Here is a 16,694-nt window from a genome sequence, read left to right as displayed (position 1 = left end):
AAATAAGAAGATCCAGTCCAAGTCTACTTCATCTCTCCGAGCCTATAAATAGGCCCCGACACAAGGTACTAAGATATCTTGAATACTGAAATATTCTCACATATTATTGAGTTAGAAACTTTCTGACTTTGACATCGGAGTGTTCCCGGGGAACCGGGGACCCCTTGATAATGTTGTCTTTTTTGTAGTGATTTGAAGTGCACGACGACGTATTGAAGATTCTGAAGAAAGCGCATCCACCGTGTTGAAAACTGTTCTAACAGTTTGGCGCCGTCTATGGGAAAGATTGTTCGTTTCTCATAAAAAAAAAAAAAAATTCATCACGGTGTTAACACGCATTCCGGTGACAACCAACCGGAAAGACTCGCAGATCTGCTTTGTCGTTAACAGATAGGCACAAATTTGCCTCCCACGACCCAGATCCACGTTCACAACCAAGTGGAATCTCAGATCAAATATTGTAGCTACTGTTCGCGAAAATACCACAAAAGAATCCAAGCCCAACAGTGTGGTGTCCAGCCCCTGCCGGAGACCCAAACACACGACCTGCGGCATCGCGGATCTCCAGTTGCAACAACGTGCTACTGTGCTGGGAGGCTTGTGAAAAAGAAAAGAAAGAAAGAAAAAGGTGCTGCGCAGGAAAGAAAAAAGAAAAAAAGAGAAAAGAAAAAGAAAGAAAAGGAAAAGGAAAAAGAAGAATAAAAAAAATATAATAGCATGCAAAAGGCTGTACGTTGGAGGAATTTGGAGAAGAAAATTGGCATTTGACAACAGGTTTTTCTTATTCAGTTTATATTCCTGTTCTGATTTAGGAATAGGTTATCCTGATTTAAGTTTATATTCCTATTTTGGTTTAGGAATAGGTTATTTTGGTTCAAGTTTATATTCCTATTTTTGCTTAGGAATATGCTATCTTGGTTCAAGTTTATATTCCTATTTTTGCTTAGGAATATGCTATCCTGGTTCAAGTTTATATTCCTATTTTTGCTTAGGAATAGGCTATTTTGGTTTAAATTCCAAATTTGGTTTCGATTGGTTGTGAGCATAAGGTAATACTTATTCCAAATTATTGCATTCCGGGCATACTCTATCCCGAATAAGAAGAACTGGGTATATTACTCCCGGATATGGAAAAGGAAGAACCGGGTATATCACTCCCGGATATTTCAAAGAAGAACCGGGTATATCACTCCCGGATATGGCAAAGGAAGAGCCGGGTATGTCACCCCAGATATGTCACCATTGGAGACAAGGAGAAAACCTTGGTTAAAAACAATTAACGGGAGACAACCCGGTAAAAAACAAGAAGACTCATTCTCGGCAACAAGGAGAAAACCTTGGGCAAAAACAAGGATAGGGAGACAACCCTCTAAAACAAGGACAAGGAGAAAACCTTGGACAAAAACAAGGATAGGAAGACAACTCTCTAGAACAAGGACAAGGAGAAAACCTTGGGTAAAAACAAAAAGGGACCCGACAATAAACAAGGACAAGGAGAAAACCTTGGGCAAAAACAATTAACGGGAGACAGCCCGGTAAAAAAACAAGAAGACAAGGAGACAACCTTGGGCGAAAACAATCAACGGGAGACAACCCGGTAAAAAACAATGATCTATCCCAAGACAAACGGGGAACCAAGGCTTAGCCCCCGGGCAAAGGAAATAATTGGGGGTACTCTCGGCAATCATGAGACAAGGAGACAACCTTAGGCTAAAAACAAGCAACATGAGACAATCCAGTCACAAAACAAGGAATCACTCCAAGGTGTGGATTATTTTGACGACTTGGAGAGGGATCCGGGCATGATCCATGGGTATCTCGAAACTAGGACGGGTTTAACCCCCATGCAAAGGATAGAGTTGGGGGTGCTCCCGGGAACTCAGGTGATGCCAAAAACAGAGCTGAAGAGCTCCAACTAACGAGCTCAAAGCACATTCACTAGGGAGACATGAGTCTCGGACAAGGTCAAACAACAAGCCGCCAGAAGGCTTTGACTAAATTCCCATTACCCAAATACCTTGGCTAAGGGAATTGGGGGGTAACTGTTGAGAATAAATTCACACTATAGGCCCACCAAATTCTGGGCCCAATGGCCAAGGATAGGCCCATGAAAATATTAATTAAATAGCAAGGATTATTTAATTAATTGATAGTCTTATATTCCAATTAGGATAATATTGGAATAAAGACGTCCTACTTATCTTTACAAGATGACTACTCAAGATTATCTCTACATGATATCTGTTGAATGTTTATCTCTACATGATAGTTGTTGAGTTCTATCTCAACTCTGGACTTTCAAACCAATTCAAATAAGAAGATCCAGTCCAAGTCTACTTCATCTCTCCGAGCCTATAAATAGGCCCCGACACAAGGTACTAAGATATCTTGAATACTGAAATATTCTCACATATTATTGAGTTAGAAACTTTCTGACTTTGGTATCGGAGTGTCCCCGGGGAACCGGGGACCCCTTGACAATGTTGTCTTTTTTGTAGTGATTTGGAGTGCACGACGACGTATTGAAGATTCCGAAGAAAGCGCATCCACCGTGTTGAAAACTGTTCTAACAACAGCCATTGATGGCAGTGGCGGAGCCACGTTAGTCTTTGGGGGCAGTGGCAGAGCCTAACAATTTATATTGAGGGTGCCGCTAAAATTTTTTTGACATCCTAAAAATTTTTTCTACCCTAAAAATTTGGTAATTCATACAAATATTAAAGGTTATTTAATCATTCAAATTAATAGTGAAATTAAATTATTGTAGTGAAATGAAATTATTGTTTAGTCAACGTTTATACGGATATAAGCAACAAAATAAAAATTTAAAAAAAGTTCTATTCCCAATAGAAAAGTGTTCTAGTTTGCTATAGACATGAGCAACAACAACAAAAATCCAAACAAGAACTTCAACAATCCAAATAACCATTCAAAATATTATCTAACTATCACAAACACATAATAATATAAACTACTTACGAAATAAACTTGAGCACAATTAATAGTATCTAAGAAAAATGAGTACCTTTCAGTAAATAAAAGGTATCTTGAGGGATTTCTTGAAAACAAATGAAACACAATAAGGTCTAGCTGAATGATAGAAACCAATAAAAACAAATAATGAATTAGAAAAAGAAATGATGGAACACCAAAAAAAAAAAAAATGTCGTTATCTTCTAAATTGTCTTCTAAACTTTCTCCCCACACTAATTAATTTTGTTACTTATATTTTAGTTTAAATTGTCTTCTATTAATTTTAGATTTTAGTACTTCACCTCCTCACGCATACTCCTCTATTCAGTCTTCAACTCACACGCAGATAATAATAATAATCATAATTAATATAGAATAACAACTAGGGCTCAATTTGTTTCAAGGGAAAACGTTTCCATAAAATATTTTTTTAATGTATGGTTGGCTTGAAAAATTTGGTCAATCATAAAACATCTACGTCATCTTAACTTTTGCCAAAAAAGAAGAAGCTGGTTTACGCATTCCTCCTGTCCTATCTTTCCACTACAATTTAATTGTTGACCATTCACTTAAAAATAGAGACGTGTTAGAAAAAGTATGATAGCAATTGATATCTTAACATGAAAAAAGTGTTTTTTTATTTTTTATTTTTTACGTACACAAGGTTGAGGAGCAAATAATAATAATAATTGCAGGAGGGCATAAAGAATTTCAGGAATTTCCAATTGTAAGGGATCATAATATTTTAATTATGAAAGATTGACCCAGCATATAAGTATCATATAACAAATATATATTTTTTTATTGGTTCATTTAGGAAAAAAAAAAAGAATTGAGAACAATAAAAAATCAAAAGTCACTTAAAATGAAAAAAAAAGAAATATAAAAAAGAGAAATGGTTATGATTTTAGGATATTTGTGGCTACTATTATATACCTCGAAAACAAAACATAATATTCATGAACTCTTGATATTGTCCTATGACACAACAACTTTTATGTCTGTCTTATTCACACAACCACTTTTAATACGTAGCAAGAATATAATAGAAGAGAAGAGAAGTGCTATACTTTTTTTTTTTTTTTTTTTTTAAGTTAGTTTTGAAATAATGTGTTATTATCTCATTAAATTTATTATTTTGAATAATGTGTCACTAACTCATAAAATTGTGATACATAATTTCAAAATCAACTTTTGAGAAAGAAAAAAAAATTGAAATGTATAGCATTTATCATAAGAGAATGGTTAATATTATTAAGAAAATTCTTAGAGAACTTTTAATTATGCCTTATTTATAATCACTATAAATTTATAATGAATCATGAAAAAAAAATGGAAACCCATCTTTCCACAAACAAGAAGATAAAAAAGGTTCAAAGGATTTTGCCTAATCCTTGCAGGCATTTTTTTTTTTCGTTTGGCATTTTTTTTTTTCGTTTATTTTTTCGCTTGCAGGCATTTTTTTTTTTCAGTCTTCAACTATGCCTTTCTATTATTATTATTATTATTATTATTATTATTTAATCTTTGGACCCCCAAACATTGAAATTTCAATCTTTCAACGATTTCAATCTTCAATTGAAATTTCAATCGTTGAAAGATTGAAGGAAGAAAAAAAAAAAAAAAAGTAAAAGATTGAAATTTCAATCTTGTTGAAGATTGAAATTTCAACCTTGTTGAAGATTGAAGGACGAAAAAAACAAAAGGTAGAAAAAAAAATATTAAAGAGAATAGAAAGGCATTAAATTCTAGAAGGTGAGGAGAACTAAAGCGAAAAAATAAACGAAGATAGGCCTTACACCTTCTAGAATTTAATGCCTTTCTATTCTCTTTAATATTTCAACCTTGTTGAAGATTGAAGGACGAAAAAAAAAAAAGGTAGAAAAAAAAATATTAAAGAGAATAGAAAGGCATTAAATTCTAGAAGGTGAGGAGAACTAAAGCGAAAAAATAAACGAAGATAGGCCTTAGAATTTAGATTCTAGAAGCGTGAGTGAGTGGAATTTGAAGGAAGAAAAAAAAAACAAATGAAGAGAATAGATGTAACTTGTAAGCATCAAAATTCCAGAAGGTGTGAAGTTGAATTTTAAGGAAAAAAATAAAAATAAATAAATAAATAGAGGAGTATACGTGAGGAGGTGAAGTACTAAAATTAATAGAAGACAATTTAAACTAAAATATAAGTAACAAAATTAATTAGTGTGGGGAGAAAGTTTAAAAGACAATTTAGAAGATAACTTTTTTTTTTGTTCCATCATTTCTTTTTCTAATTCATTATTTGTTTTTATTTAGTTACATCATTCGGCTAGATCTTATTGTGTTTGATTTGTTTTCAAGAAATCCCTCAAGATACCTCTGATTTACTGAAAGGTACTCATTTTTTTTTTAGATACTATTAATTGTGCTCAAGTTTATTTCGTAAGTAATTTGTATTATTATGTATTTGTGATAGTTACATAATATTTTGAATGGTTATTTGGATTGTTGAAGTTCTTGTTTGGATTTTTGTTGTTGTTGCTCATGCCAATAGCAAACTAGAACACTTTTCTATTGGGAATGGAACTTTTTTTCAATGTTTATTTTGTTGCTTATATCCGTATAAACGTTGACTAAACAATAATTTAATTTCACTATTAATTTGAATGATTAAATAACCTTTAATATTCGTATGAATTACCAAATTTTTAAGGTAGAAACAAATTTTAGGATGTCAAAAATATTTTAGCGGCACCCCCAATATAATTTGTCTGGCTTCGCCATTGATTGGTGGTGTATATATATATATATTCTCTTTTTGGCTCTTTCTGACTCTAATTATGGCCAATTGCAATTATAAAAGAGAGCATATAAATTTGATGGCAGCTGTTACAAAAAGTGAAACCAGAACTTTATCGGACAATCTAAAATGTGATTAATATATTACAAACAGGAAACGCATTATAGTTAGTCCCCAAATCATTTCGTTTTTGCAAACAGTGTGATTGGAACTACTAGACTTTACAAGCTAGGTAAAATTAATCGATTTGGTCTTCAAATTGTAGTTTAATTGGCCGGAGATCACACCTCATGAAGTAGAATTCATGAGATCGAATCGACCGAAAATCACACCTTATGAAGCGGAATTCATGAGATCGAATCCCCAACTCCTTTTCCACCCAATGTGTAGACATGTAAAAAAAATTAAAAAATTGCTCGATTTGTGTTCAGCATACGTACTTCATCTCACATTTTAAGATAGTGATAGATGAATCAGTAATACGAACCTAAGGACATGTTTAGGTGTGCGTTTGAAGGGCTTAAAAGTTCATTTCACACTCAAAAAGTTCATTTGAAGAAAAAAGTACCCGTTTGGTAAAAAAAAATTGAAAGCCCTTTTAAGGGTCCAAAAAGCCAAAAAAATAACAAAAACATACTTTTGGAAAAAGCTTAAAAATAAAGTTTTTTCCAAAAAACAAGACTTAAAAGCACCTACTTACTAGAAGCCGCACAGAAGGAGCCTAGACGGTGGAAACCGCAGGCGCTTCCTCATGTCCGACTAAGCCATAGTTTGACCCAGCCCCACCAGGGCACCAATGGGAATCCAATGCGGCTAATACTAATCAAGCATATATATGTGGGGATTCTCAATTGTAGAAATTCGAACCCACATCCTAGCACATCTCCTGACCACTTGAAAATTTTCTTAAGCCATTGAACCTCCATCCTTGATGGTATATGGATATATAATAACTACAAAAGGAAACAATACAAAGGTAAAGACGACTTTGAGTCTTGTAAAAATTCTAATTTATTCTCTTATTTTATTTCAAATACTATCGGAGTTTTTCAGTCTTCTCAAAGACGGGTAGCAAGTTGCCCATCATCAGTTTGGCACCATATGTGAGAACGATTGCTTCTCATCTACACTGAATAAATCGTCGCCTACCTGCATCTACGTTCGTATATGGACCGAGTCTTTGGTCTGGTCCGTGCGTTTATTATGGTTTTCAAACACGTAATTAAATATGCCCCACCGGCCTGTCCCACTGAGAAATGATCACTTCTCCTTTTAGTCTTTATATACAGGCAGCAATCTTTAACCTCACAATACATTCTATCTTCATTTGGGCATGTGTGTGAGAGTGAGAGAGAGAAAATGGAAGCAAAAGAAACACAGACAATGGTACAAGGCCAAGCCGAAATTTGGCAACAAATGTTCGGGTTTGTGGATTCTATGGCATTGAAATGTGCCGTGCAGCTCCGGATTGCTGACATTATACACTCTCATGGCGGCCCTATTACTTTGCGCCAAATAGCCTCTGAGATTGATTCATCATCTCCTGATATCCCCTACTTCGCACGTATCATGAGATTATTAGTCCGCAAAAATATCTTCACCGAACATCATCATCCAGTGGACGGTGGTGGGGAGACACTCTACGGGTTGACAGAAAAGTCAAAATGGCTTCTGCATGATGCTGAGCTGAGCCTAGCGCCAATGGTGTTGATGGAGAACCATCCGTGGCTATTGGCACCGTGGCATTGCCTTGGCCAATGTGTCAAAGAAGGGGGCATTGCGTTCAACAAGGCCCATGGCTGTGAGATTTGGGACTTTGCATCTAAAAATCCTGAGTTCAACAACATCTTCAATGATGCCATGGCGTGTACGGCCAAGATTGTGATGAGGGGAATCCTGGAGGAATACAAAGATGGGTTTCGTTGCTTGGGATCATTGGTGGATGTCGGAGGTGGGACGGGAGGGATGATTGCTGAGATTGTTAAAGCACATCCTCACATCAAAGGTATTAACTTTGATCTGCCGCATGTTGTCGCCACAGCACCCTTGCACGAGGGGGTCTCCCATGTTGGAGGTGATATGTTTGACACCATCCCTAATGCGGATGCAATTTTCATGAAGGTATGTATTTTTTCTTTTTGATCATTTTCCCTCTTTTGTCCACTATAATTGCTAATGCCTTAGATCATAATCTATGACTTTAAATATTATGGAAAATGTTCAAATACTCAACTTTTACTACTTCCTTTCTATAAACTGACATAGCAGTAGTATCTTTTGTAAGAGACTTGTAATAAAAGTTTCAATATCCTTCCCAACACTAAAACATTATTGGATTTGTTTGTCGATGCAGTGGGTACTACACGATTGGAGTGACGAAAATTGCATAAATATTTTGAAAAATTGCAGAAAAGCAATACAGCAGAAGAATGGAAAGGTTATTATTGTTGATATCGTTCTTGAGAAAGATGGTAATGATTTATTTGATGAGACTCGCATGGCGTCCGATTTGTTGATGCTGGCACACAGCACTGGCGGAAAGGAGAGGACAGAGCTTGAATGGAAGAAATTATTGGAGGAAGCAGGCTTTGGTCGCTACAAAATCATCAAAATTCCAACCATACCATCTATTATTGAGGCCTATCCCGACTGAAAGTGAAATACAATTGCTGTTGTTAAGATGGCATCAGGACAACACATGGGTTGCTTGATGCCTGGTTTTATTGTAAACAAATAAAATCAATAAAAGAAAAGAAAAGGAAAAAAAAAAAAAAAAAAAAGAACCGTATCAATTATGTAAAAATAATTTGCTTTATGCTTATATATTTTATTTAAAAGGACAAATGCCATAATTATGGCCAACTCTCTTGCAGGATTTTGCTATTATATATATATATATATATATATATACATGAAACGTAATTTGAAAAATTACAATTTCAAGATCTAAATCATGTGTCTTTTATTTTTTTTTTTAACAAACAAATTGAGAGCTTTAGTGATAAACTATCAATCAATTAGGGGTATAAAGCTCCCTAGTTACAGTATTATAGATACAATTTGAAATTTCTTTAATCTAAAATTTATCTATGACATCTAAAATAGCTTCCTTAGCAAGACTATATGCAGTTGAATTCGCACCCCTGTTGATATGTTCTATCCTCCACGACCTCGGTTGACACAAACCTTCTTTGATTCCATCAATTAAATGTCCGAGCTTGCTCTAGTTCTTATCCACCTATTTGACCGCATTAACCATTTGTAGGGCTTCTCCCTCTAAGATTATATCAAACAATCCCATCTCCCTACATAGATCCACTGCGTATATGGTTGTCGTTGCGTCAGTAACAGCAGGTTCTAAGAAACAATTTCGCATGGTACTCTGTGCAGCTATTACATTTCTCACATGATCTCTAACTATGTTACCAATCCCAATATGTCCATGATCTATCAACTGCTGCATACCAATTAACTTTGCACATACTTAGGGTGGTTCGTCGGAGTAGAGCTCCGTTCGTCCATTTCTTTAGTATTAACTCTTTGGAATTCATCTATAAAGTTACACTTCGTGATAAACTTGGTTAGGATGAGTGAAATCTCCTCCATGTACCACCGCATTTCTCCAAAACCAAATTTTTCGTGCCATCACCACCATAAGCTCAATGTCTTCTACATCACAAGGCCAATCAAAGAGGCAACTACGGGAGCAAAAGAAAGACCCGCAGCTCTAGACATCTTGTGCAGCCGGATGACTCCAAATGATATGTTTCATAGTTTCAGCCTCCCTTTAGCATATAGGACAACTAGCATCATTGTTAATTACTCAAGAATTTTTGCTAGTTTGCATCTGTGCTAGCTTGAGAGTAGCACGTAGGTTTAACCTCCTTGAGATTTCCTGCAACCAAAAGAGCATGGGGAAGGGGGTGTTTGGGAGAATCATCGTGAAATTTCTTTGGTTTGGTGATGTTGTTTTTGGCTCTTGTAGTCATGGGGTGAGTATTTGGAGCAGGTTTGGTTGATTGCAAACTAGGAGATGACTGTGTTGTTTCATGAGAACTGGATAAGGGTTAGGTGGTTTCATGGGAAATGGGTTGAATCCGTGTGGTTTCATGGGAACTAGATGGAAAAGACGTGGTGTCATTTTGAAGGGGAGATATGGGGCAGATTTGGCGTGTTGGAAGGGGAGATAAGGTGTGAGGATGATGTGTCATGTAGTTTGGGATGTGTCAGATGTGCAGGAATTGTTTGAAACAGAGAATGGAAAGGGTGTGGTTGTGTCAGATGTGTCATGTAAAGGGTGTACTTGTGTTTCAGGAGGATAAGGTTGGGTTGTGGTAGGAGACAAATGCATGTGAGGAGAGAGAGATTGAGTGTGATGCATAGATTGTGGGGCATCAAGAGAAAATAAAGGAGTTAGTATGTGTGCCAAAGTAGGTGTAGATAGAGGATAAATTTGGGATGTGTCAGATGTGCAGAAATTGTTTGAAACAGAGAATGGAAAATTCTTTTCCTCAAAAATGTCTCTTGAAATATAGAGACGACCAGATTTTGGATTTAGACACTGATAGCCCTTATGACGAAGACTGTAGCCTAGGAAAACATACTGCACAGAACGAGGTTGAAGTTTGTTGGAATTATAAAGACGTAAGTTTGGCCAATAGGTACACTAAAAAATACGTAAAAGTTTATAATCCGGAGAAATACGAAACATAATTTGATAAGGTGACAAATTTTTGAGCAGGAGTGTGGGCATACGATTTATGAGATAACAGGCAGTTTGAAAAGCATAATCCCAATATTCACGAAGAACATGGGCATGAGAGAGTAAGGCTAAACCTATTTCGACTATGTGACAATGTTCTCGCTCCACAGCACCATTTTGTTGGTCGGTGTGGGGGCATGAAAGATGATGAGAGATTCCCATATTTTGAAGAATTTTACTGAGAGAGCGATATTCACCCCCCAATCAAATTGAACAATTTTTACTTTAGAATTAAAATAACGCTCAACATTTTTTTGAAATTGCAAGAAAATTGTGCAAACATCACTCTTGTGAGGCATAGGAAACAACCATGTATATTTACTGTTGGCATCTAAAAAGGAGACATAAAATTTATTTCCAGTAGTTGAATGCATAGGAGATGGTCCCCATACATCGGTGTAGATCAATTCTAGAGGGTAATGTACACGAGTAGGGGACAAGGAAAAAGACAGCTACTTGTTTTTTGACATGTGACCTGTAGGATAAGTCAAAAGCTGATTATTTTGAGAAATTGGTAAACTAAATTTTGATAAAACACTAGAACAAATTTTAAAAGCTGGATGCCCAAGCCGTGCGTGCCAGTTGAGAGGTGATGTATGAACTCCAACCATTGCAGAAGCAAACTTTGGTGACATAGAGGAAGAACTCAAATTATTTTTTGAAGAAAATGAACGACTACTGGAGGGTGATGGATGAGGAGAGGCCATGACAGGAAGCTTGTATAAGCCGCCATCATTACGGCCTTGAAGAAGAATTTTCCCCGACCCCTGTTCCTTCACAAAAAAATGCCATGGATGAAATTCAATGTAAGTATTTTTTTCAAGAGTGAATTTGTGAACAAAAAGCAAATTTTTGGTAATTGAAGGAACATGTAAAACATTGTGTAACAAAAAAGAGGTTGTGGGAGATGAAAGTAGGGTGTCACCAATGTTGTGGATGTTTAATCCTTTACCATTACACATGTGAACTTGGTCAGATCCATTGTAGTTTGATAAACGGAAGGTCAAGTTTTTGAGATCAGATGTGAGGTGATGGGTTGCTACTGAGTTAGGGTACCAGTTTGGATATAGGCCACTAGACGGTGTAGAGAAATAAGCCTGCATTGGAAATTGACTCATGATTTGATGGTTGATCATGGTTGGAAGGCTGATTATGGTTTGATGGCTGATCATCATATCGTTGGTTACAATCCAAAGCGACATGGCCATTTCGGTTACAGATTTGGCAAAGGAGCTGTGTAGTGGAAGAACCATGGCTTGATGATCCATGACTAGAATTTGATGAGTATTGTCGCCCCCTGCCACGATAATTTCTAGATGGGCCATTGAAGTGGGATCGGCCGGATGAGTGGTAGGAGCCACGTCAACCACGTCCTCCACGATGGCTGGAATTCCAAGAGACAAAATTCACACCAGCATCGGAGATGTCAAGAGTGGGTTGTATCTGTTCTAGCCGCATTACATGAGCCAGTAAATGGCCATAAATTTCCTCTATAGAAAGAGGTTCAACTCTGGTTGTAACAGAGAAGATAAATGGATCATATTCGGATCCAAGTCCTCCGAGGAGGAACGCTTGTTGCTCCAAATTAGTGAGCGGTTTATTCACGGCAGCAAGAGCATCACTAATTGTCTAAAAATAGTGATAATAATCAGCAATTGACAAATTTCCTTTCTTCAAAGTGAATATTTTAATTGCACTTGTAGGAGACGAGCATTGGATTGAGACTTGAACAGGGTTTCCAAGGTGGTCTAGGCGTGCTTGAATGTGGTGCAGCGCATGATGTGAGAGATAATCTTGATTGAGAGGGCAAAAGTAATAGCCCCAAGAATGACTTGGTCTTGCATGTTCCAATGCAGAAACGCTGGATCTGGTTCAGTGGAAGAAACTCCATCTTTTGTAATGGTTACAGTAGGTGGTGTGCAGGGAATGGTGCCATCGACGTAACCAAACAAATTGCCACCTTTAAGATGAGGGACAATTTGAGGTAGCTATGTAAGGTAATTGTCTTGAGTGAGCTTAATGGGGTTGAAATTTGTGAAGGTGATAATGGTAGAAGTTGTAGGAACAGTGGAAGCCATGAGAGGTGAGGTTTGCAAAAGAGAAGAGGAAAAACAGGAAAATTTTTTTTGAAGTTGGTCTTTTAGAGCTCTGATACCATGTTAATTACTCAAGAATTTATGCTTTGGTACCTTACCTTCAATTGGTATAGGCAGTTTGTATATATAGATAAAATATGTTTACAATGTAACAACATGTACTTGCTTTAGGATTACAATCCTATCTTTAACTAATTACAAAATGATATTATCTTATCTAAAGAGGATGTATTTAAACATTCCTCTTATTTTGTATATCTTGAATATTTGAATTCAAAATTGTTGATGAGGGATTATCCTTTACAATCATTAACCACCCCTTTCGCAAAAGGTTCTGTTTTGTGGGGAGGAGATCGTTGTACGCTCTCCACATGAACATTTTAACTGCATTTGGGAATTTGAAAGTCCAAATCGTCTTCCAAATTGTGTTCCCATTTCTTTGCCGAACCCCCCTCCTCCTCTCATAGATTGCGCTTCCTTTTCCATATGATACGCTTCTCACTGAAAATACACCATTTGACCTGCCCTTGGATATTAGTAAATTTCTTGATGGGACTGGGCATAGAGGAATTTGACAAATAATTTGAGCTTCCTCTTGAAAGATCGTGTTGGTTAAATGGGTTTTCCTCCACTTTGCGTCTTGATCAATGAGTTCTGAGACTCTTGCATCTTCTGCTAACATCTTTCCAGGAGATTGAACCAAAAAGGATATTGGAGCTAGAAGTCATTTGTCCCCCCAAATCCGTATATCTCGCCCATCATCCACACGCCATGTGAGCCCATTTTTGAAAACATCACTAGCGGACATCAAGCTTCTCCAAGCAAAAGATGGTCTTTTACCCAAATTATCATCCAAAGTACTGGATTGTGGATAATATTTAGATTTAAGAACTTGACCTACCAATGAATTAGGATTTTGCAATAAACAACACAATTGTTTTGGAAGAAGAGCTTTATTTAAACGTACCAGATGTCAAAATCCCAATCCTCCTCCTTGGGCCTTCAAAAAACTCATACGCTCCCAGCTCATCCAATGAATTTTGGCATCATTTTCTTGGTGCACCCACCAAATTTTTGCATCAGCCTATTAATCTCCTTGCATAAACCAACGAGTAGTTGAAAGATACTCATACCATAAGTGGGAATGGCTTGAACCACTACTTTTAAATGGATTTCCTTCCCTGCCTGAGATAAGAACTTAGCCTTCCAGCTGTTTAATCTATTCCACACCCTATCCTTAATACCTTTAAAAGCTTTAGCCCACGACTTTCCTACAAGCGTTGGGAGACCAAGATATTTTTCATATCGATGCATGGTTTGGAAACTAGAAAGCTAAATGATTTCGTTTCTCCGTTCTGTCCTTGTGTTTCTACTCAAGCAAAGCGACAATTTTTTTTTTTTTTTTTCTTTTCTTTTCTTTTCTTATTAAGCTTCTGACCAGATGCACTTTCATACTTTACCAGCAGTCTCATTACTCTTTGCCAATCTACAGAATTTGCTTTACAGAATAATAAGTTGTCATCCGCGAAAAAAAAAAAAAAAGAAAAAAGTGGCTAAGTCGAGGCCCACGTTTCGACGTTGGTACACTAGAAATGCTACATGTTTTTTCAGCATGTTGAAGGAGAGAGCCTAGCACCTCCGCACAAATGAGGAAAAGATATGAGGATATGAGGTCCCCTCGCCGAATCCCTCTAATTGGAACAATTCTTCAAACCGGACCTCCATTTACAACAACAACAATATATGATACCGTCCGTATTCACACCATAGTATGCTTTATCCACCTACTAGAAAAATCCATTCTCCGCATCACAGCCTCTAAAAAATTTCATTTCACTATATCATATGTTTTGCTCATATCTAGTTTAATCCCTATATATTCCACTTTTCCCCAAAATCTGGTTTGCATGGAGTGTACTCATAGGCTATTAAAATATTGTCAGAAATTAATCTACTAGGGATGAATGCACTTTGATTATGCAAAATAATAAAGGGGAGCAACTCCTTCAGTCTATTAGCCAAAAGTTTATAAATAATTTTATATATGACATTACAAATGCTAATAGGCCCGAATTAGTCACATTAGGACTCTTAATTTTGGGGATACGAGCTATATTAGTGACATTAAATCAAGTATTCTAGGAAGTAGTTATATCTAATATTTGAGTAATGAATTAAGAAGGACTAAGAGTCTTCCTAGAGTCTTCTCAAATGTGATATGACATTTAAGATCACCAATAGATCAAAATTTAATAATGATCATTTAAAATTCAATGGTGATTTTAAAAGTCACGTCACATTTTGGAGGACTTTAGTCCCCCTCATATCATTACTCCTAATATTTTTCTATTGTCAAGAATAATTACTCCCTCTATCCAATATATCTAATATTTCCTTTTAAATGTCCCAAAATGTTATCTACTTTGTAACGGAAATGAACAAAATTTGAAAAAGAATATCTTTGTACGTTTTTATTTTATTTAAAAGAGATAGGGTGATTTTAGAAATTGGCGTTTTTTCTACTTCAAAAAAGCTGGACATTTCCAAGATAAACAAAAAATTTAGGATGACTGGAGTATTAAAGTTCAATTTAATTAAAAAAACTCCTGAAAAAATATTTATTGACTTTTGATGTGATTTGAATTTAGGCTCCGTTTGTTTCGACGTAAAATGCTTTCTGTAAAAATATTTTCAACAGAAAATATTTTCCTGGAAAATGATTTACTGTAAAACATTTTATGGTGTTTGGCACGTACGGAAAATCATGATTTTTTTTTAAAAATTTTTTTTATATATTTTGATTAAATTATATTAAATTCTAAATTACAAAAATGTCCTGACCAAGTCTTAGAGGTGTATGTCCTAACCGAGTCCCGCAAGGACCTGATTGCGACTCGCCCGAACCGCGCCTAGACCCTATCGGGACCTGGCGAGATCAGGTCGGGATCCTACCCATGACCTGACACGGACATTTTCGTAATTTGGAGTTTAATATGATTTTCCGTACACACCAAATACTGGAAAATGTTTTCTGTTGAAAACATTTTCTGACGTCAGGGATCTGACCCAAACCCGCCTAATTTTCCTTACATGCCAAATACCGGAAAATATTTTCTAAGAAATCATTTTCTAGGAAAATGTTTTCTGCCGAAAATATTTTCTGACGTCAGGTCCCGGCAGGGTCCCGTACAGGTCTCAGGCAAGTCCTGGTCAAGTACCGGCAAGGTCTCGGGCAGGTCTTGGCAAAGTCCTATGCAGGTCCCAGGTGGGGTCCTGGGTCTCTGTCAAGTCTCGACAGGTCCTAGGGGGGTCCGATTTGGGTCTCGATCAAGTCCCTGTAGGGTCCAGGTCAAGTCTCGAGTGGGTCCTGGAGGGATCTCGGGTGAGTCCAGGCAAGGTCCTAACGAGGTCCCGGGCAGGTTCGATTGGGTCTTGGGCAGAGTCCTGGTCAAGTCCCGAGCAGGTCTTGGGCGAGTCCCAGGGAGGTTCCCGGCAGGTCCTGTGGAGTCTCGAGCGGGTCTTGGCGGGCTCGGTTGAATTGAGAATGAAATACTCAAACTCGAAAAATGGTTTACTGTTTTCAAAAATGGAAACCATTTTTTGAAAAATTAAAGAAGAATTTTCGGTCAAATAGAAAATATTTTCCGTTGACTATTATTTTACGTCCCACCAAACACCCGAAAATATGAAAAACATTTTCTAGAAATCATTTTATGGCGAAACAAATGGAGCATTAGAGTACAACTCCACGATTTTTCAAGCAAAAAAAAAAACACATAGAAGGAATTTGAATAATAGAATGTGAAACATTTGAGAGTGCCTTTTTTGCGATTTAAAAACATAACAAAATATGTATTTTCAAATTGCAGGAAAATGATACTTTTTTAAAAATGAACAATTTTAAAGGGTAAATTGTGATCTCGAAGGCCAAATTACAATTTTACTAAACATGTTTTTTAAATCACAATTTTTTAAATTGTATATTTTAGAACTGCAAATTCAAACAAACCCTTAGAATTGAAATATATGTCCGCTTTTAGTTAACTTTTAAATCTCACATGCTGGATATACTAAGAAAACCCTAGAA

The 16,694-nt window shown here is 36.5% G+C and overlaps 1 protein-coding gene across 1 annotated transcript; it reads left to right on the top strand.

The window, feature by feature from the left end:
• Positions 1-7,064: 7,064 nt before the first annotated feature.
• LOC132182342 (desmethylxanthohumol 6'-O-methyltransferase-like) lies at positions 7,065-8,464 on the top strand. The gene is made up of 2 exons (XM_059595559.1): positions 7,065-7,870; positions 8,103-8,464. Exons 1-2 carry the CDS (start codon positions 7,109-7,111, stop codon positions 8,400-8,402), a joined length of 1,062 nt encoding a protein of 353 aa, XP_059451542.1. The 5' UTR covers positions 7,065-7,108; the 3' UTR covers positions 8,403-8,464.
• Positions 8,465-16,694: the final 8,230 nt, after the last annotated feature.

Source organism: Corylus avellana, chromosome ca5, assembly GCF_901000735.1.
Source record: "Corylus avellana chromosome ca5, CavTom2PMs-1.0".
Classification (NCBI taxonomy): domain Eukaryota; kingdom Viridiplantae; phylum Streptophyta; class Magnoliopsida; order Fagales; family Betulaceae; genus Corylus; species Corylus avellana.
This window is presented reverse-complemented; position numbering and strand designations above follow the sequence as displayed.